Raw genomic sequence first — 21258 nt, forward strand, 5'->3', positions numbered from 1 at the left:
GATTTTTAATGAAATCAGTGCTTCTTCATCTATCCATGCACTGAGCCTTCATCTCAAAGGTCAAGGAAGCTAAGTAGCTTCAGAGACACAGAAACACCTTGGTACAAGGCCCATCTTTACCTGAATGCCTCACCTGCTACCACTGAAGTAATCTCTTTTAAGTGAACCCTGGGGCCTGTCTCCTAACTTTCTGCCACTGCCTCCTCCATTGAATCTTGGAAGCACCCAGGACAATTCTGTCTTTGCTGTGTCCTTAAAAGTCTAGTTGCTCTGCTCATGAGTAATAACTACCAGAATTATCTATAGAATTGCTATGGCTAGTAGGAGACCTAATTCTTTTCACATAAATAAATAAGAGCAGTTTCAGGTTCCCAGAAAAAAACAAGCAACACATACATAGTTCCCATTCCTCCTGCCCGTCACACACCCTTCCCCCAGTGCTGCACCAGTGCAGATACCTGCCATTTGCCTTTATTCTGCTGCTTTTCCTGCCAAGTTACCCCTTGACCTGAGACCCTAGTAGCCTGTCCTCAGTTTTATGATGCAAATTCACACTACTGCTTTGATGTAATGGATGTTTAAGTGACATCACATTGTGTGCTGTGATCCTGGAGGAAGACAAATAAGATTGTCTCCACTTTACAAACCCAGAGAAACCAGACCAAACAAGTAGGGCAGGCAGTCTTTTGGGAATCAAATACTGAGACTTTTGCACTTTCCAGAAACCAAGCAGTTACCTGGTTTGGTTAAATCTCTGATTACTTCACCCCTTTTATCATTGACCAAATTTTCTAATGTTGGTATTCACATTAGAATCGCCTTGAACAAAGGCAAAAGCTGGATGCTGAAATCCAACCTAACCCCACTGAGTAACTTGGAGTTACATTCTTCCACGACAAAGCTATCTTCTGCCAGCAGCAGGTATCTATACTCTTGGAGTATGCTACCATCCTGTGGCAGTATGTCCCTGTTCCCAATACAGGATAGATGCTTGCTATACCTTTGACACAGTTCATGGCTCAACTGCAGACAGGTTATGTACTACTCTTAGCATCTGACATCAATTCTTCTCTGGTATATTTTATTTCTGAAAATATCAGGAACATTCAAATTGCCTACTAATTAAACTGAAAGTGATGAACTTACTTTCAATAAAAGAAGGCATTATTTTTCTATTGTTCTTCTACAGCCCCAGTGTGCCTTTACCTATGCCCTAATTGAACTTCTAGAGATAAAAATCACAGTCTGGGAAGTTTAAAAAAACAAGAAAAAAGAAGTAGACACTGCAGTCTCTAAACTGATAGAATTCTCAAACTAAAAATATGTAATTGTATCTTAGAATATAAATTTGAAATTCTGTTTACCCTAATATTGTTTCCTGACAAAACTGTACTACTAAGCTTCAACAATGTGAAATCTGTCCCTGTTCCTATGTGAGTTTGCTATTCATTCTCTTTCCAAATTCTCCAACCTATGCAGTCTTTCAATGTAATCATGTTTCTCTTGGGGCCTGGTTAGGGGAGAGGTCCAACATCAAGGCCTGGATATCCAGGACCACAGACAGAGTGAGGACCACACCTGGGCCTTCAGGGTGGTAGGGCCATTCCAGAAAATGTCTTCCCAAGACCAGAATTTGCAAATAAAAGGGGCCTCCCCTCTGCAGAGCATAAGAGGCAAAGCCTCTGCAATGCACAACCTGGGACCTCAGGGAAGGGGGCTGTGGGGAATGTAGTCATCCAGAGAAGACTGAAACTGCTGTGAAACATCAGGAAGTCCTCCATGTTCCTTTACTCTGCTCCACCATGAGCCTACCAGAGGAGTGTGGACTGTGGCTCATAGTAGTGGTCCAGAGCTTCCAGTCCAGAGCTTCCAGCTCATGTGAGGGACCATAGATCCAGCTCACAGGAGGGGACCACAGCTCAGGTACACAGAGGGGGACCAGAGCTCAAGTTCACAGGAGGAGACCACAACTCTGGTTTAAGGGGAAGTGGGGAGGTGGCAATGCTCCAAACTCCCAGGATGGGACCACAGCTCCAGCTCACGGGAGGGGACCATGGCAGCAGCTCACAAGAGGGGGACCACAGCTCCCTCTTAAAAAGGAGAGTCAATGTCCCATCATACCCAGAAATCTGTAACAGCAAATACTGAGCAAGAGGGAGAGAGAAGGAGAGAGAGGGAGAGAGAGAAAGGAGAGGGAGAACACAAGCACTTGCTTAGTCATCTTGGCTTACTAAACAACGGGCACACCACTCTGCCATATTTAAATTGTTACCCCCAAAGTATCATGAGGCAGCCATGGCCTCTCATGTGGCAGGTCTGGCTTCTGGAAGAGGCTTTCAACATCAGAAAAATAGTAAGCAGCAGCCATGGGTGCTCATTTGGATGACAGCTAGAATGTATATAAACACAGAATAATGTGGCATTGAGAAAAGACTTCATTTTGTAAATGGACTGGAATAATGTGAGCATATCATTAGACTGAAGAAAATTAAAGCATCATCATGAGCATGACTAGCCTGAGGGAAAGACACAAGCAGACAACCCAGGAGGTGGGAAAGGTGAGGTCTGCAGAGCAGTTTTAGGTCATACCCTGCAAGACACACAGGCCTGGGTAGAAGTCATAGAGGTGTGGCTGAAGTGGACTTAGGAAGACCAACAAATTCAAACAAGACAATCAACAGCTTGCAGGAAAATCTGGAATGTGGATAGAGAGATAGATCAAAAGCCAGTATCTTCAGTAGTCTGCACTAATGTGAACAACCCATGAGGCTCAATGACTGATGTGAGATGAGGTACCATGGATTATAAAAGATTTAACTCAAGGTGAAGAGAAAATACTTCGGAAAGAAATGAAAAGGCCCTTTTATGTTATTCAGTCATACATAAGTCAAAAAGGAAAATGTTATTAAATTAGTTTTCTTTTGTTAGAGAAAAGACTGGAAAGTGTAGGTCAGAGTAGCACAGAAATAAAAAGTCAAATGTAGGCTATCTTAAAACAACCGACTTCTTTAATTAGAAAGGAACAAACATGCAAATGGCAAGTATAGAAATTTATTTGAACCAACATTTCACTATAATGAAAATGACTTTTCAACATTGATCCAAGCTCCCACATTTGAAGGTTAGGGAAAATATTGCACTTTGCATTTTGAGCACGTCATACACAGCAAAACATCTCAGAAACATTTTGCTTGTTTTGTTTTACACACACTCCCAAATTCATGCACACACTCATTCCAAACCAATGTTTGGTTATCCCCTCAAAAGGGAAGAACTCCAAAATACCATAGCCTTAAATTGCACTAAAGTTCTGTAAAGAAAAAAATATAATAAATGTATACAAATTGCAGAACATCTAAGTGCTTGCCAAAGAGTTGTTCATTCTTCATCCTCATTTTCATTCTCCTGACCAGAACCTTCTGATCTGTCACCCTCCAAACGGTCTGGAAAACAGACATGAGAATCACACACACACATACAAATACCTTTATTATCACTATTATAAATAATTATCAGTGCCTTAACTAAAACCAATAAAATGTATACAATTCAAAACATAACTATGTAAAAATCAGTTTACTAGTATGTATAAACAAGCTTTAATTTTGCTTCTAAGGGTGAAGAGTGAATACATCGACACCACACATGCAACACTATGCAATTCTAAAACAGACAAAACCCTTAAGATTTTGATATAGTACATCTCTCGCAGTGGTTTTCAAACAATGTTCCTTGTAGGTTAAGTTCTAAGAATGGGTACCAGGGTACTATCAAGGTGTCCTGGAAGGTAGGATGCAAGAGAGAGACTACTGGAGACCATGCAGGTGTGTTCAGCCTTTTGATACTGGGACATGATGTTGTCACCTACAAAGTTCAAGCTTTCTAACAGAGCAATCAAGTTGTAAAAACAGAACAAAACAAAAAACAAAAAACAGAAAACCACCTCATACTGGACTGTATGAGGATTGTATTGGACTGTATCCATAATTATCCTGGGGGGGCACATGTGGTCTGTGGGCAAGAGGTTGAACATGCGTGTTTACATGTGTAATTCTGTTTGTAAAAAGATTTCCTTTTTTAAAAAAATATTTCATTGTTTTTATTTTATGTGTATGAGTGTATTGCCTGCATGCACCTGTGTCCTTGGAGGTCAGAAGAGTGTTTGATCCCCTGGAACTGGAGTTGTGGACAGTTGCTAGCCACCATAGCCACCATGTGGGTGCTGGGAACTGAACCTGGGGCTTCTGCAAGAGCAGCCAGTGCTCTTAACCACTGAGCTATCTCTGCAGCCCCCTTGGGATGGTTCCCAGCACCCACATGATGGCTAACAACCATGTGTAACTCCAGTTCCAGGGAATTCAATGCCCTCTTCTGGTCTCCATGGGCACTGCATGACATGGGTGCACTTACACACAGACAAAACACTCGTACACATAAAATAAAAATTAAAAACATTTCTTAAAGTTAAATTTGAGGAATTATGCTAAAACCTGAGACTACAATGGTCAAAGTAAATATGGTTTCTTCCCTTACAGTAGAGCATTTATCTGGGTAAAACACTCAAGTAAATACAGGTAACTATAAACTGTGCTGAGCAAGTGAGCATGCTCCTAAGCTATGTCATTTACATGTGCCATTCCTTTGCTTACCATACTTTTGTGCAATCTGTTAACAATTAAGGTTCTGCCCAGTACAACTATTATCCTCCTTGTCAAATTTTCCCAACTTCTTCAAGATCAGTGTGTAGAGGTATAAATTGCTTCCTCCAAATTCCAGAACCAGAATGCCCTTTATGAACCTTATAATGACGATTCCCAGTCATAATAATACTTGTTTATCTATCTTCTTCAGACCACATTGTGAGCTTTTGGTGGCAAGAATTATTTCTGTTTATATCCACAGGATGGATGTATATGATGTTTGAAGTTGTTTTGTGTTCTTGTTTTGTTTCTGCCATACTGGGGACAGAACCCAGAGCCTCACATAGGCTAGACAAATACTGTACCACTGAGTTCCACTGCAGAGTAAGGTTCACTAAAGAAATGAATGTAAGTTTTATGAAGATAAGCTACATTAGATAATGGTGTATGAAGAAGGCAACAGCATAAAAATCATTACCACAGCAAGGATGACATCTATGACATTATGCCACAGAACAATTTCCCTAAGGTAATATGGGAAATATTAAGGTCAGGCATAAGGGAATTAGTCCACAGCAAAGAAAATTCACCCTCAGATTTGTTTTTATAGTATCTATAGAGGTTTATATATTCTCTCTGGAACCTAGCACCAAGGGCAATATATAGAAGAAGCTGTATGCTCAATTGTCCAAGGGACTTCAGGCTAAATCTCCATGCTGACTACATCCTAATGTCAGCCAATGTGTATGCATGTAATTTATAACTCATATAAAATTTAGCTGTTACTATAAGTATTTGCATATTTGTATACTTTTATTTTAAAATCATGTGTATGTGTGTCTGTGTACACAAGTGCAGCTGCTTGCAGAAGCCAGAAACACTGGATTCCCCTTGAGCTGGAGTTACAGGGGACTGTGAGCCTCCTTACATGGGTGCTGGAAATTGAACTCAAGTCCTCTGTAATCAATGAGCCATCCCTCCAGCTTCTTGTCACATATTTGTAAAGTAAATGAACACAGTAAGATTTGAATAGACCTTCATAGATCACTAAGGACTATACACAGAGATTTATTTTTTTTTCTCTGTATGACTGTTTTGTGTGCATGTAAGTGCACCCATGCATGCAAATGTCTATGGAGGTCAGAAGAGGGTGTCAGATTCCTTGAAACTGAAGTTACAGAAAAGGTTGTTAGTCAACATGTAGGTGCTAGGAACTAAACCTGGAGAACAGCCAGTGCTCTTAAGGGCTGAGCCATCTCTCCAGCCTCAAAAGAAGAATTTTTGACCAATAAAATAGTTACAAAAAATGTTAGTATTAAAAAGAAAAACAGGTGTAGGGTATAGCTTAGTTGGGAGAATATCTACTCCAGCATGCGTGAGGCCCTGGGTTTGGATCTCCAGCACCACATAAAGTGAGCATGGTGACATAGGCCTGTAATTCCAGCACTGGGGAGGCAAAGATACAGGAAGAGTTCAAGGTCATCCTCAGCTACATAGTAAGTTTAAGGCCAGCCTGGGGTAGCTGACATTCTGTCTCAAAAAAATAATTTTTTTTTGGTGGTGCCAGGGCTTGAATCCTGGGTTTCTAGCATATTAGGCAAGTGCTCTACTGCTCAGCTACACCACCGGTCTATGAAATAACATTATTTTTATTGTGTGATATATGTTCATGAAAGAATAAACATTAAGTTGCTATTTTATTTAAGTAGATCTGAGTGTGGTGGCATATGCCTGTAATCCTAGTACTCTGAAGGCCAACACAGGAGGATTACGAGTTTGAGCCAGCCTAGGCTACACAGTAAAACCCTACCTTTAAAACAAAATGAAACAATTCTGTCTTGTTAGTAAAGCAGGAGAACGTGGAAACAGCCTATTTCATAGTCTGTGAGCTACTTAATCAAGTTTCTTTTGCTTGCCATGCTACCAAATGAAGACGGGGAAACGAAGCAGCAGCACCACAGCCCCTATGCCAAGGGAATGCAGAAGAGCTTAGAATTCTGCAGGCCCAGCTGTGCCCCAAGGAGACAAGAGGGCAAGAGTCTCTCATCAGCTTCCAGAAGAGCTGACGGTGGCTGCTGGGGTGAGCAGAATGTGGTTATTTTCTCCTCAAATCCAGCTCCTTTGGCTGTCAAAGAGTGACCTCAAAATGTAAACTGAATATCGAAGAATTAAATGAAATTTGTTCAGGAAGTGCTATTTAAGTAGTAAAACACAAAGAAGCTCAATGCTTTTACTATCTTTAGTTGGCCACTACAGTCCAAAGAAGTCTGAAGAACAGTTATTTTAAATAAGAATTCCTTCTCTATCTACTAGTTTCAAAAGTAAACGAGGTCAAACTGATCCTATAAATAAGGTTTATACTTCTGAAAGTTTCGCTATTCATTATTCTGGGGGTGGGGGGGAGAGACTGTTAGTTTGCTGGAGAAAATGGGAGCTATGGAGATCATGAAAAACTTTCCCCCAAGAAAACTTGTTCTATAAACATGTTTTATTTTCCAGGTTATCCTTAAGAAAAACAATAAAAATAAAACATAATTAGCCAAAGAACTGATACTAGAAGTTTATTCAATTACTCATTTATTCAGCAAACATCCACTGAGAATCTTTATGTTTAGGCATTGTTTTAGGCGCTAATGAACCAGTTGCAAATAAGACAAATTGAGGGTTGGAGCTCAGTGGTAAAGCATTTACCTAGCATATGCAAGGTGTAGGGTTCAGTCCCCAGCACTAAAAAAACAAATGAAAACCCAGGCTTCTGCTCTTACAAGCTTATTTTTTGGAAGAAAAATATAAACAAGCGAACAAATGTATTTTTCTCATTTAATCTATAATAAGGCAACAAATAAATGAAACACTAGACTAAGTACTTGAGGACAGTAAAGCAATGAAAAGAGTGACCAGGGAAGAGGGAAGATAAAGTCACAGAAAGCAAATTCAGATTGTATGGCCAGAAACGATTTTTAGGAAAGTGGTAACACTGGATGGAGCTAAGACCCCACACATACATGAAGTTCTGGGGGGTAGTCATTCAACCCTGAAAAGGGAGAGGCAAAAGGAAGTGAAAAGGTCCGAACTGTGCTAAGAAGTTTCACTGAGGAAGAAAAGCGAGACCATTATTCCCCAAATGTAGTGCACTGGACGAAAGCTAGAAGGAGTGGAAGTTAGAGGCTGGCAGAGTTTAAGCACATAGGACCATGTAGATACAGTTAGAATCTGGGTTCGAAAAGCAGTGGGAAACCCATGATAACTTTACAAGGAGGTGATCTAACCTAAGGAGAGCTAAGGTAAATGGCTATGGGGTGTACTAGGAAGGAAAGCTAAAACCATTTGCTGATTGAGTGTGCTCATTAGTGGTTAAGTGACTAAGTTCAGTTTGATGACAGGCTTTGCAAACCCATCAGAGAGAAACCAGGGCTGAGCATCCTACATGCTAAGGCCCAAACGTCTGAAGGGAAGAATGTTAAGGGATAATTAAAAAAAAAATTTTTTTTAATTATTTTTATTTCATGTGTATGAATGTATTGCCTGCAGGTACGTAAGTACACCTGGGTTGTGCAATGCCCGTGGTGGTCAGAAAAGGGCACTGGATCCCCTGGAACTGGAGTTATGGACAGTTGTTAAGGGTCATGTGGGTGCTGGACATCAAACCCGGGTCCTCTGCAAGAGTAACCAGTGTTCTTAAGCGCTGAGCCATCTCTCCAGCCCCTTAAGGGATAATTTGGACTCTATCCTAAGAACATGAAGAGGCACACAGAAATTTTAGGCTGGGAAGGAACTTACTCATATTCTAAGACACTGTGAGTCTAGAATGTTCCATATATACCATTGCTACCCTTCTAAAGCCCCTTAGAGCTGAAAGAAGTAGTGCAAAACACTGTTAGACTACTAACATTTTTTGTTTATACTTTAAGGGATTTTTTTTGTTGTTGTTTTGCTTTGCTTATTTGAAAATTTCCCCTTTTTTCTGATAATATTTAAAATTTGGGACTATTCTCCTTCTTTTAATTATATATAAAGATTCTTTCAGTTTTTGAAATTTGCTACACATTGTCTCTATGGTTTGAGAAAAACAAACAAACAAACAAACAAACAAACCATGAGCCGGGCATAGTGACACATGCCTTTAATCCCAGCACTCAGGAGGCAGCGGCAAGTGTGTATCTCTGAGTTTGAGGCCAGCTTGGTCTACAGAGGAAGTTCCAGGGGTCTGGGGCTACAAGGAGACCCTGTCTCAAAAAAACAAAAACAAAAACAAAAAAACAAAAAAGAAAGAAAGAAAGAAAGAAAGAAAGAAAGAAAGAAAGAAAGAAAGAAAGAAAGAAAGAAAAGATCATGCACTGTTTACTTTGCCTAGAATATCTGCTTGCCCATCCCCTACTTTCTATGAGAAAGGGATATTTAATCTGCTGTTTATGTAAGTTTGAGTTATGATAAGTAGATTCTATCTTAACAAAAAGTAAGAATGGAAGCCAAGGGCATCATCATAAAACCCAGAGGTGGTAAAGAATTTGGTATATCCCCAAATTGAAGGAGCATTAGCATAGCTGGGTTACAAAGGAAACAGTTCAGTAAGGTAGTGAAAGGAACAGATCACCGAGTGGCCTGAGGTCAGAGTAAGGACCTGAGTATATGGCTCAATGTGAAATTTATAAGTCAACAGGCAGAAAGGGCTTGGAAGGCAGTTTCAAATTCAGGCTTTGACAGGTGGGTGGCCTGGGTAAGTTATTAAAAATAAAACCTCCTTTAAAGAGTTAGAGCAAAATGAGGCTATATCTATGAAATTATTAGTATAGTATTTGATACAGTACAGGTACTCTAGAAATGGTAGCTAAGTGATACATAATACCCAACATATGAAGACATTTATGAACTCAGTGAAAAGTGATAAACACTGGATAAACATGTTGTTTATAATGGATACAGGACCTTTTCTATTGTTATGAAGATAAGATTATTCATTTTCCTCTTGACTATTAGTTGTAACATATGTACTTTCTGGATCTGTGTCATTGATCCTCGGTTTATCAATTTAAAAAATACTGAAAAAAAACACACACACTAATATAAATTGCTTTATTCCTTACCATGTTGCATTTGTTTTAGGATAAGTTTGTGTTGTTGGTGCTTGTTTTTTATTAGCTGAGGCAGGATCTCATGTATCTCATGGCTGGCCTTGAACTCACTCTGTAACCTAGGGTGACTTTGGACACTGTAAGTTCTTTCCAGCTCAGATATTCAGTGATACCAACATCCTCCTCCCAAATACTGAGATTACTGGAGCACACCATCATGCTCAGTAGTATAGCATATCTTAAGCTTTATGGTACAGTCCTGTAGTATGAGAAGAGCTCCTAATAAAGTTTTCAAGTGATTGTGTTTTCATTTACTATTTTAAAAAATGTATTTTTATTTTATGTATATGACTGTTATGCCTGCATGTGTAGAAGTGCACCTGTGGTATGCAGTACCCACGGAGGACAGATGAGGACATTGGAGCCCTTGAAACTGGAGTTATGAATGACTGTTAGTCACCATGTGGGTGCTGGAATTCGAACCCAGGTCTTCTACAAGAACAGCCAGTGCTCTTAACTGCTGAACCATCTCTCCAGCTCCCATTTTACCATTTTTTGTTTTTTTTTGTTTTTTGAGACAGGGTCTCCCTGTAGCTCCAGCTGGCCTAGAACTTGTTATATAGACCAGGCTGGCCTTGAACTCAGATCCACTCGCCTCTGCTTTCCCAGTACTGGGACTAAAGGCATGCACCGCCACACCAGGCTTATTTTACCATTTTTCAATAAATAGTTCAGAAGATAATAATTCACTGTGCTATAAGGTCAAGTGCTCACAGAAGTCCTAGTTCTGAAGTTGTTGCTTTCGTTGTTGAATATTAAGGAGATTTTATGAACTCCTATAAAGTAGGACTTAATGATTTCAAATATAACAATGATTTTAATGGTACACTGGAAGTTCTTACCAGCTCGGATATGATTCAGTGATGCCAACATCCTCAACATGAAAGAGGCTGGAACAGTAATGGTGTTTCTAGTCTCTTCCAGCATGAGTTCATTACGAGTTATAACCTACAGCAAGTTAAACAACCACGTTAAAGTATAGTAACAGTATCTTTCTTTGCCTTAAAAATTAAAAAAAAAAAAGAAAAAACATAAAAAATTAGCAAGTCCTAGGAGGAATCACTTCATTCATTTTATGTATGTCTGTATTTCTGTCTTAAGGCTACTCAATATAAAAGGAAGATCCATTAACAAAGGAAGATCAGAGACCACCACTACTCGTACACATAAAATAAATAAAATATTTAAAAAAAAACTAAAACTAGAATACCATATAATCTAGCTATGCCATTCCTAAGTTATAGCCAAAGGATCTGAGCCACCATACCATAGAGATACTTACAAATACATGCTTAGTGGTGCACTACTCATAACAGACAAGATATGGAACCAGCCTAGATATCCACAATAGATGACCAGATAAAGAAAATGTGGCACATACACACACAGAAGTTTCATTCAGAATAAAAATATGTAATTTAGGGGCTGGAGAGATGGCTCAGGAGTTAAGAGCACTGGCTGTTCTTGCAGAAGACCTGGGTTTGAATCCCAGCACCCACATGGTGGTTAACAACCATCCATAACTCCAGTTCTGGGGGATCCGATGCACTCTTCTGTCCTCCTCGGGCCTTGCATACCATGGGTGCACTTACACACCTGCAGGCATAACACTCATACACATAAAATAAAAATAAATAAAAAAATTTAAATGTTATTTGAAGGATAATGGGTTGCATTGGAGATTACTGTTTCAACTCAGGCTCAAAAAAATAAAAAAATAAAAAAAAGAAGCCAGACTCAGAGAGACAAATATAGCACATTTCCCCCCCTCATATGCAGAATGTATCATATGACATGAAAACACAGGAGAGTAGGAGTGGAAAGGAAGGACTCTTAAGAGAAAAGGGAGAGGAAGAGAAGAGGGTAATAGGAGGGGCAGAAAGACAATATAGCTAATGTTGTGTCTCATATGTGAAATCTAGATTTAATGATACATACATACATACATACATACACACACATACATACATACATACTCTATGAAAGTAGAAAAGGAAGTATTTGGGAGGAAGAAGAGGACCAGTGAGATGAGAGGGAGGGAACAAAAAGGAAGAAGAGGGTGAGTATGAGCAAGGTTGAATGATAAAATATATGAAACACACACAAATACACACACACGAGAGAGAGAGAGAGAGAGAGAGAGAGAGAGAGAGAGAGAGAGCACACGCACTGGATGTGGTGGCACTCGCCTTTAATCCCAACACTCGCCAACATTCAGGAATTAGAGGTAGGCAATCTTTGTGAATTTGAGGCCAGTCTAGTCCATGTAGCAAGTTCCAGGCCAGCTAGGAACATAGTGAGACCCTACCCTGTCTCAAAAACAAGCAAAACATATACATACATACATACATACATACATACATGAATGACACATATTGTAGCCTATTAAATACCAGCTAAAAAAGTTAATAAAATATAAAAAACCAAGAGGCTAAGGAAACCTTAAAACCTAAAAATAAAGGAAATCTCTAATAATCTGTCTGTGAAAACTCAAAAAAATGGCTACAATTATGGAGGATGGCATACAGCAAAATTATTTTCTTTCTTTGATTGTTTATTTTGTTTTATTCATTGAGACAGGGTCTTGATATGTGGCTCAATCTGACCAGAACTCCCCTTGCTTCAGTCTCCTGAGTGGTGGGATTACAGGTGGCATAATCACGTTTTCTCAGCTAAAACAATTTTAATTTTTCAATGATTTTTGTTAAAATAAGCACAACTTATTAGTTGAATAATAAGTTCTTTAAAACACACCTAATCTGTTATTAGCAAGATACTATTTTGATTTCTACCTCTAGTATTATAAGTATGCTTTTGTCTTTTTTTTTCTCTCTCTCCCTCCCTCCTTCCCTCCCTCCCTCACTCCCTCCCTCCCTCTCTCCCTCTCTCTTGTCTTTTTGAGACAGGGTATTCCTGTAGCCCCAGCTGGCCTGGAACTCCTATGTAGACCAGGCTGGCCTTGAACTCACAGAGATCCACTTGCCTGTCTCCCAAGTGCTGGGATTAAAGGCGTGCGCCACCCTGCCAGGCTCATCTTCTTTTTTAAAAGATCTGACCTCCTATTGGTTTTTGTTTTCAGACAGAATGTCACTATGTAGCCCTGGCTGGCCTTAAAATTTACTATGTAGACCAGGTTTGCCTCAAACTCACAGAGATCTGCCTCTCCAGTGCTGGGATTAAAGATTTAATCCTTAACTACATTAATTTGTTTTGTTAGCAACTAATAATGAACTGCTTTTCTTAGGACAGCATTTTAGATACAAATTAAGTATTAAGTACAATAAAAATCTTACTTCATCAGCAAGTTTTCGGTTAAAAATCTTCGATTCTTCTAGTGGTGACCAGATCTTTATGTCATAATCTATGCCAGATGAGGCTAAAACTAGAGATAAAATTCACATCTTAGCATAAATTATATCTTAGCATCATCCCATTAATTTAAGATCGTAAGTTAAACACTGATACAAATATAACCAAATTTAGCTTGAATGAAAGCTGTATTTTTTAGAGATTTATTTTAAATTATGTACATGTATTTATTTATGTGTGGGTATGTGCACATGAGTATAGGTGCCTGCAGACACCAGAGGGTGTTAGATCCCCTGGAACTGGAGTTACAAGAAGTTGTGAGTTGCTTAATGTGAGGGTTAGGAACCAAACTCAGGTCCTCTGCAAGAGCAATACACATTTTTAACAGCTGAGCCATCTCTCCAGTCCTTGTACTATATATTTAACTGTTAATTAAAATATCACTTTGAGGCTGGGCGTGGTGGTGCACACCTCTAATCCCAGCAACTGGGAGGCAAAGGTAGGTGGATCTTTGTGAGTTTGAGGCCAGCCTGGTCTACATAGTAAGTTCCAGGACAGCTGGGGCTATAGGGAGACCCTGCCTCAAAAAGACACACACACACACACACACACAAATCATTTTGAATATTACCTAAAAGTAACTGGTGGAACAAAAATTTAAGGCCATCTTAAAAATCACTCAAATTTCTATCAGTTTTGAACAGAAAAGTAAGAGCAAGCCAATGCTTTTATCCTAGTGAAAGTAAGAGCAAGCCAATGCTCTATTATACATGTGAAACCTTAAAAAGGTGTAGAGTTCAGTCGTACCAGACCTCTACTAGCTGATCAAACTGAAATACTAGAATAAACCTGTTTCTTTAGACTTTCTGTCAAAAATAGATTTTTTTCTTTTTGATGCTGGGAACTTTAAAAAATATATTTTTATTTATTCTTAGAGAATTTCATGCATGTATACAATGTGTTTTGATCAAATCCACTCCTTAACTCCCTCCCCACCAATCCTCCCAAACCACTGCCCCAAACATGTCTCCCTTCCAACCTCATGCACTTTGTTTTTTAAGACAGGGTCTCCTTATAGCCCCAGCTGACCCAGAACCTGCTATGTAGACAAGGCTGGCCTCGAACTCACAGAGATCCACCTGCCTCTGCCTCCCAAGTGCTGGGATTAAAGGCATAAGCCACCACATCCAGCATGCACTCTTTTTTTAACCCATATAGTCCAACTAGTGCCACCAGTACATGCATGGGTGTGGGCCATTCAGTGCAGCACAGACAACCTACCCAGGGCCACATCCCAGGAAAACTGACTCTCCTCCAGTACCATCAACTGCCAATAGTTCCTCAGCTAGGGGTAGGGTTTTGTGAGCCCCTTGCCGTTCATAAAAGCAAATTCATTGTTTTAAAAAGTAGAGCTATAACTGTCTCTAACAGTGCTAATTCAGATTCTTAAAATGTTAACTAGAGCTAATGAATGGGGCAAACAATTTCTAGTGCTTGTCCTATAAAACCTATCTTACTTGGGTCAAACGGATGAGGCTGCAGGCAGTTGACCACATGATTATCAGCTTCCAAAAGCATCAAATGCTCAGCCGTGTGCCGATCCCAGATGAAGATATGGCCACAGTCAGAACCACTCATTACAAAATTAGCACCCCAAAAATTGGCTTCTTTTATCTAAGGGATACAAAAACATTCAAGTTATCCAAAGAAAGATTCAATTCTTATGCTAAAAATGAATTGACTTTGAAAATATGAAAAATAACAGTGAACTTTTTGATTTCTAGAATCTTAAAATTATGACATAAGTTCACCGGCATGGATGATATGGCAGTAAAACATGAAAAGTCTCCCACAAAAATAGAGATTTTGCTTCCATTCAGTGCTGCATAGTTATAGCACCTGTAACAGTATTTCGCATACAACAGGCACTTCATAAATACTAAATGACTAAATAGGATATTTGCATTTAGGACAGTATAATGGAAATATATATACATATATGCATATATATAAGAACTTTCTAGAAACTATTTCATTTTAGCTTTAAAGACAATGAATTGTCTTTTGTAGTTTACCAAGAGAGGGCATTTTTTCATTTGCTATTAAAAGTTCACAGAATTAAAAAGGAAAGATATAAACATGTTTACTTTAATCAAGCCTGTGGAAAAAGAAATATGACAGACTATTAGTTATGATCATATTTTAATATGCATACATGAAAGAACCATAAAAAATCTTTGTATTTCAGATGAGGATTTTAAAAGCCATTGTACCTGCAGCTGCAACTTTGGCTTCTCAGTGTTCATTCAGCAGAAGGGCAGTCCTGTGGCTAGCTGTTACCACTGCACTTACTTAGCTTTGCCTTCATCTCTTTCTCTATTTTTACTTTATTCTAGTTTTTTTTTTTGGTGGTGGTGGTACTAAGGATTCAGCTCAGGGTCTTATGCATGCTAGGCAGGCAATCTACCACTAAGTTATATCTCCAACCTTCCCCTAAATACTGTCATTTAAAATTTTAATCAGCACAATGCATAAAATACACATTGGTTACTTTCATTAACAATGAACATCCTTTTTAGAATGATGAAATCATTACTACCAATGACATATATAGGAAGAGAGCTAATTATTTCCTCACTTCAGTTAATTTTTTACCTAGACCCTAAGGAAAGCACTTTGTGGCAATACTAGGCACATGTAGAACATGTTCTACATATTAATTGTTTAGAGAAATAGTTATATTACTCATCTTGCTTTTGGATGTATAGATTTATGTATTTTTAATTTTTAAACTTTATTTTTTTTTAAATATATTATTTTTTGGTCTTTTTGAGACATGGTCTCCCTGTAGCCCCAGCTGTCCTGGAACTCATTATGTAGACCAGGCTGGCCTTGAACTCAGAGATCCACCTGCCTCTGCCTCCCAATGCTGGAATTAAAGGTGTGCACCACCACGCCCGACTTAAAAAAATATTTTATTATTTTTACTTTATGTGTATGAGTATATTGTCTGCATGTATGTGAGTGCACCCGTGTCGCACAATGCTGTGGAAGTCAGAAGAGGGCTTCGGATTCCCCTGGAACTGGAGTTAAGGAGGGTTCGTAGCCACCATGTGGGTGCTGGGAATCGAACCTGGGTCCTCTGTAAGAGCAGTCAGTGCTCTTAACCACTGAGCCATCTCTCCAGCCCCTAATTTTTTTTATTTTAAAAATGAATTTATTTTTATTTTATGTGCATAGTTTGCCTGCATGTACGTAAGTGAAACCATGCCACAGAGATCAGAAGAGGGTGTCAGATCCCCTGGAAACAGCCACCATTGGGGTGCTGGGAACTGAATCTGGGTCCTCCCCAAGAGTAGCCAGGGCTCTTAACTGCTGAGTCATCTCTCCAGCCCAGATTTTAAACATTATATAGATCTTAGAGCTCCTCATTTGGTCTATCATTCCCATTTCATAGATGAGGAAATTAAAATAGAGAGACAAAATGATCAAAAACTATGTTAATCTTAAAAGTGTTATAATTAGTATATCTGTAATTTATAATCAACCTAGATTTCATAGCCAGATCTTTTTTCTTCCCTCAAACTAACAAAATATGGTAAAACAAGCTAAACAAATTTAATAGCAACTTTTCAGGAGGACAGCCAGCATAGAAAAAGGGGAAAAAGCAATAGCTTTTTTAGTTAAAAGCCAAAATAATTTTTCTAATTTACACATACTTCTTTAATAGGGTAGAGTTTTCTTGTAAAAAAAACAATAGTCTTCTGCAATATAAGACTAAAAGAGCCATGCTTGAGTAAAGAAATAACGGTGAGATTTAATAATATTATATTAAAATTATGGAAAAAACATGAAACTGCAATTTGAGCAAAGAATGCCAAGAGCATTGATACCATTGTCCTGGAGTTGCGATGGCCCTTATAAACCATCTTTACTAGTGGCCTTCTAATGCTCAAAGTATCCAATTCTTCCATCTCTTTCCTTTCTTTTCTCCTCCTGAAGAACTCCTGAATGCGGGCGACAGCAGAGCGCCTATGCATTACATATTAAAAAAAAAAAAAAAAGAACATTTAAAGGCTACTTCTGAATGGCAATGAGAAACTTCAAAATACAGTAGGTCTATAATATATCTTAGACATATTATTTCAGTAAAGCATCCCCAAACAAAAACATAAAAAGGCAGATGCAATAGTGAGACTTCATCAGAGTAGTTGAGTTACTACAACAAAATATTTTAGTTAAGAGATCACTTAGAAATTTGAAACTGTTTGAAAAGTAAAGGAAATAGCATGCGACACACTAGTTTCTAAAGGGCTATTTTTATAAAATCATAAAACAGACAAAATTCATGTGCAATTTTACTGCAAATAAAGCATCCTATTCAGCACTGCATGGTGGTTCAGGCCTGCAATTGCAGTCCTTGGGAGGTGAAGGCAGGAGGATCAGGGATCCAGAGCCAGCCTTGACTACAAGGTGAATTTGAAAGAAGCCAGGGATACCAGAGACACTGCTTCAAAAAAAAAAAAAAAATCTTATTCAATTTTTTTAAAATGCTTCTCATCATATTAGGAAAGTAATGATTTAAAAGAGATATCAAAAGAAACTAAGAGTATCATAAATTAATGGTAAACTGCGAGTGTTGGTGCACACTCTAATCCCATCACTTGGGAGTCAGGGGCAAGGGCAGGGGCACAGGACAGCCAGGGCTACACAGTGAAATCCTATCCCCCCTCCTCCACCCCAAAAGAAAACAGTGATAAGCTAGTGCTCTGACATACTTTAAAGATGTTCTGGGACTGGAGAGATAGCTCAGCAGTTAAGAGCAAGAGCACTGGCTGCTCTTGCAGAGGACCTGGGTTCAATTCCCAGAACTCACATGGTGGCTAACAACCGTCTGTAACTCCATTTCCAAGGGAATTCAACACCCTCTTCTGACTCTTTGGACACTGCATGATATGGGTACACTTACATACATGTAGGCAATACACTCATACACATAAAAAAAATAAAAATAGTGGCACACGCCTTTAATCCCAGCACTCGGGAGGCAGAGGCAGTCTGTGAGTTCAAGGCCAGCCTAGTCTACATATAGTGAGTTCCAGGACAGCAGGACAGCTGGGGCTATGGAGAGACTCTGCCTCAAAAAGACCAAAAATAAATAAATAAATAAATAAATAAATATAAATAAATAAAATATTCAAGAACAAAACTCTTTTAGGACTGATTTTCTTATTAAGGGAAACTTCGCCTAGCACGCAATATTACCTTATTTCTGTAGCTTGAATTTGCTACTTAAATCATACTGTCATACACTAGAAAGTCCAAAAGATTTTAAAAGTATACAAATCAATAAGAAAAACAAATGACATAACAGTGACTAAAGACACAAAGAGATAGGCTCACCAATAAGCAAACTGTTCTTTTTTAAATATTTATCACATTTTTATGTCTATCAGTGTGGCCAGAGTTTAGAAAAGTAGGCAACATTGGTAGAGTTTAAAAATGGTTTTACATATAAATTGCACTATTTTGTTACAAGCTTTCCAGTCAGTACAATACATACATAGGAAGGCACAAGATCAAAAAGTCTCACAAATGAAACAGGCTCACGTCACCAGCTACAGTACTGAAAAACAGCACCATCAGAACTTCAGAAGTCTCCTAAGTACCCCATTCCTAGCATTTCTTTCCATTAAAAAAAAAACTTTCCCTGGTTTCTAATACCCAATTTTGTTTGTCAACTTTAATTCAATGGAATCACACAATAGGTATTCATTTGTCCAGTTCTTTTTGTGCATGTGTGTATCCACTATGTGTGCACAGTGCCTGCTCATATGTGAGTGTGGGCATGTGTGGGGTATATATGCACGTAGAGGAGAGAGGACAACCTCAGGTGTTCCACCTTGTTTGAGACAGGCTTTCTTTTATTGTTCACTGCTGTATATGCCAGGCTAGCTGGCCTGGGGGCTTCTAGGAATTTTCCAGCCTCTGTCTCCCATCTCATGGAAGAATCGCTGGGGTTATAGACACACATTACTGCCCCTGGCTTTGCATGGGTTCTGGGGATTTGAACTCAGGTTCTCATGATTGTGCAAGTGCTTTACCTACTGGGCCACCTCCCCAGCACCTGTCCAGATTCTTTTGTTCAACATTGTAATATTCATCTATGACACTGTATTGGCTAAAGTTCATTCATTATCCTCACTATAAAGTATTAGCTGTGTAAATATGATTTATTTTATCCCTAATATTGTGGACATTGTGTTGTTTACAGTTTCTGACTACTGAAATTGGGCTACCATTAACATGTAGTGTATCATTTGGGAAACAAATGCAGCTGTTTAGTTGGACATATCTCTAAAAAGAGTACACTGCTAGACCAGAGTATGTTCAGCTTTAATAGATATTCCCAGTTTTGGAAAGTGGGTGCATAGATTTATACTTTTACCAGCAGTGTATCAGAGTTCCAGTATAATACTTTTTTTGAGAAAAATTAAATATACTTTAAAATTTTAAATATGTATAAATCTTTTTTATTTTTTAATTTTATGTATATGAGTGTGTTATTGCCTGCATGTGAGTGCACCCATGTTCTGCAATGTCCTCGGAGGTCAGAGACAGTGTCAGACTCCCTGGAACTGGAGTTATAAACAGTTGTTAGCTGCTATGTGGGTGCAGGTCCTCTGTAAGAACAGTCAATGTTCTTAACTGCTGAACCGTCCCTCCAGCCCCCATATTAATAAATCTTTGACTCAGCAGTTTTACATTAAAAAAAATGTCTTGTAGAAAAACAAATATACAAATATATATTTCTTCACCATAAAACTGTAACTGACAAATGTTCAGACAAAAACAAAACAAAACAAAACAGGTTATTAGCTGGGTGTGGTGGTGCATGCCTTTAATCCTAGCACTCGGGAGGCTGAGGCAGGCGGAGCTCTGTGAATTCAAGGCCAGCCTGGTTTACATAGTGCAAGGCCAGATGGGGCTATAGGGAGACCCTGTCTCAAAAAGACCAAAAAAAAAGAGGTTATTAAATTATGATATAGCCATACAATGAAATATTTATGTCATCATAAAAAAGGATAATGAAGAACCATTAAAAAAAAAAAGACTACATGAAAGATATTGCTGGTTCCCAAGCACAGGCTACAGAATATGGGAAATAAATTTATGTACACATAGAAAGGGGTTGGAACATGGCAAATCGTTAGTAAGAATTTTTAAATAACTATGTAGCAATTATATTTCCACTTTTGTGTGTCCTTAAAGATTTATTTTAGAAAATAAAGTTAAAAATTAATGTTAACTATTCATTTCATAAAGTTTATAAAGTACCACAACATAAGCTAAAAACAGTATGAGAAAGTACACATACATTTAAGAAGTAAGTCTACTGATCTAGACTTAGACTTTCCCTCTTCAGGAGGGAAAAGATGCACAGAATTGATAAACATCTGGTGAGTCTGATTGCAAAGACAGCAAGCATATATAACTCACTGCTATTTCCATTTTTACAATAAAAACAAGTGTTCTTCATAAAAATTGATATAGGCTAAGTCATTCAAGTTAATTTAAAAAGTGTTCACAAAACTTTTCTGCAGCTTTGAGAGAATAGTTCAGTGACAGATACTTGGCCAGCATGTTTTACTGAAGGAATAAAATGAATGTAAAATTAACTAATCTAGAATTTTCACAGCACCAATGAATAGCTCAAGTATAGTAACTCAATAGAAGGTGAAAATGTGCCGGGTCAAAAATCAACCCCCATTCACAATAGAAATTGTTACTGTACCAAGACAGAAAGGAATATCCCTAAGCTGATATAAGCTATTCATAAAACTCCTAAAAACCCACCTAAACACAGCAATGGGGCATTATCTTAAAAACCAGGAGTAAGATGTGATACCTAATACCATGATTATCTAGTACAATAAGAAAATAAGAATTGAGAGAGAAGAAAAATCATATATGTACATCATATAATTTTCTACATTGAAAACAAAGCTCAAAAGAATCTATAGATTAATAGAAAAACCAGAAAAGCAATGTGGCTGGAAATATGATTAGGATACAAGTCATCTGCATTTATAAACAGCAGCAACACATAATTAGCATAAGAATTTTAAAAGAACACATTTGTAACAGCAACAAAAATTAAAATGCCTCTAAAAGGT

The 21258-nt window shown here is 38.3% G+C and overlaps 2 protein-coding genes across 29 annotated transcripts in view; one reads left to right on the forward strand and one right to left on the reverse strand.

The window, feature by feature from the left end:
* The window catches only part of Gpr161 (G protein-coupled receptor 161), a 63777-nt gene extending 56593 nt beyond the window's left edge, over positions 1-7184 (forward strand). For all 16 annotated transcript variants that reach the window (XM_029559503.1, XM_029559502.1, XM_029559507.1 and 13 more), the window contains one exon: positions 6574-7184. In XM_029559503.1, coding sequence (XP_029415363.1) covers positions 6574-6706 — 133 coding nt within the window. In that variant the 3' untranslated portion in view covers positions 6707-7184. The remainder of the gene's footprint in view (positions 1-6573) is intronic.
* Dcaf6 (DDB1 and CUL4 associated factor 6) overlaps positions 2991-21258 on the reverse strand; it is a gene marked incomplete at its 5' end in the record, with an annotated part of 86825 nt that continues 68557 nt past the window's right edge. For 12 of the 13 annotated variants that reach the window (XM_017796064.1, XM_017796062.1, XM_017796063.1 and 9 more), the window contains 5 exon segments: positions 2991-3443; positions 10615-10720; positions 13066-13154; positions 14599-14755; positions 16975-17113. In XM_017796064.1, the coding sequence (XP_017651553.1) occupies positions 3379-3443; positions 10615-10720; positions 13066-13154; positions 14599-14755; positions 16975-17113 (556 nt within the window). 13 annotated transcript variants of the gene reach the window in all.

This window comes from Nannospalax galili, unplaced genomic scaffold (assembly GCF_000622305.1).
Source record: "Nannospalax galili isolate Female #2095 unplaced genomic scaffold, S.galili_v1.0 scaffold1189, whole genome shotgun sequence".
Lineage (NCBI taxonomy): Eukaryota > Metazoa > Chordata > Mammalia > Rodentia > Spalacidae > Nannospalax > Nannospalax galili.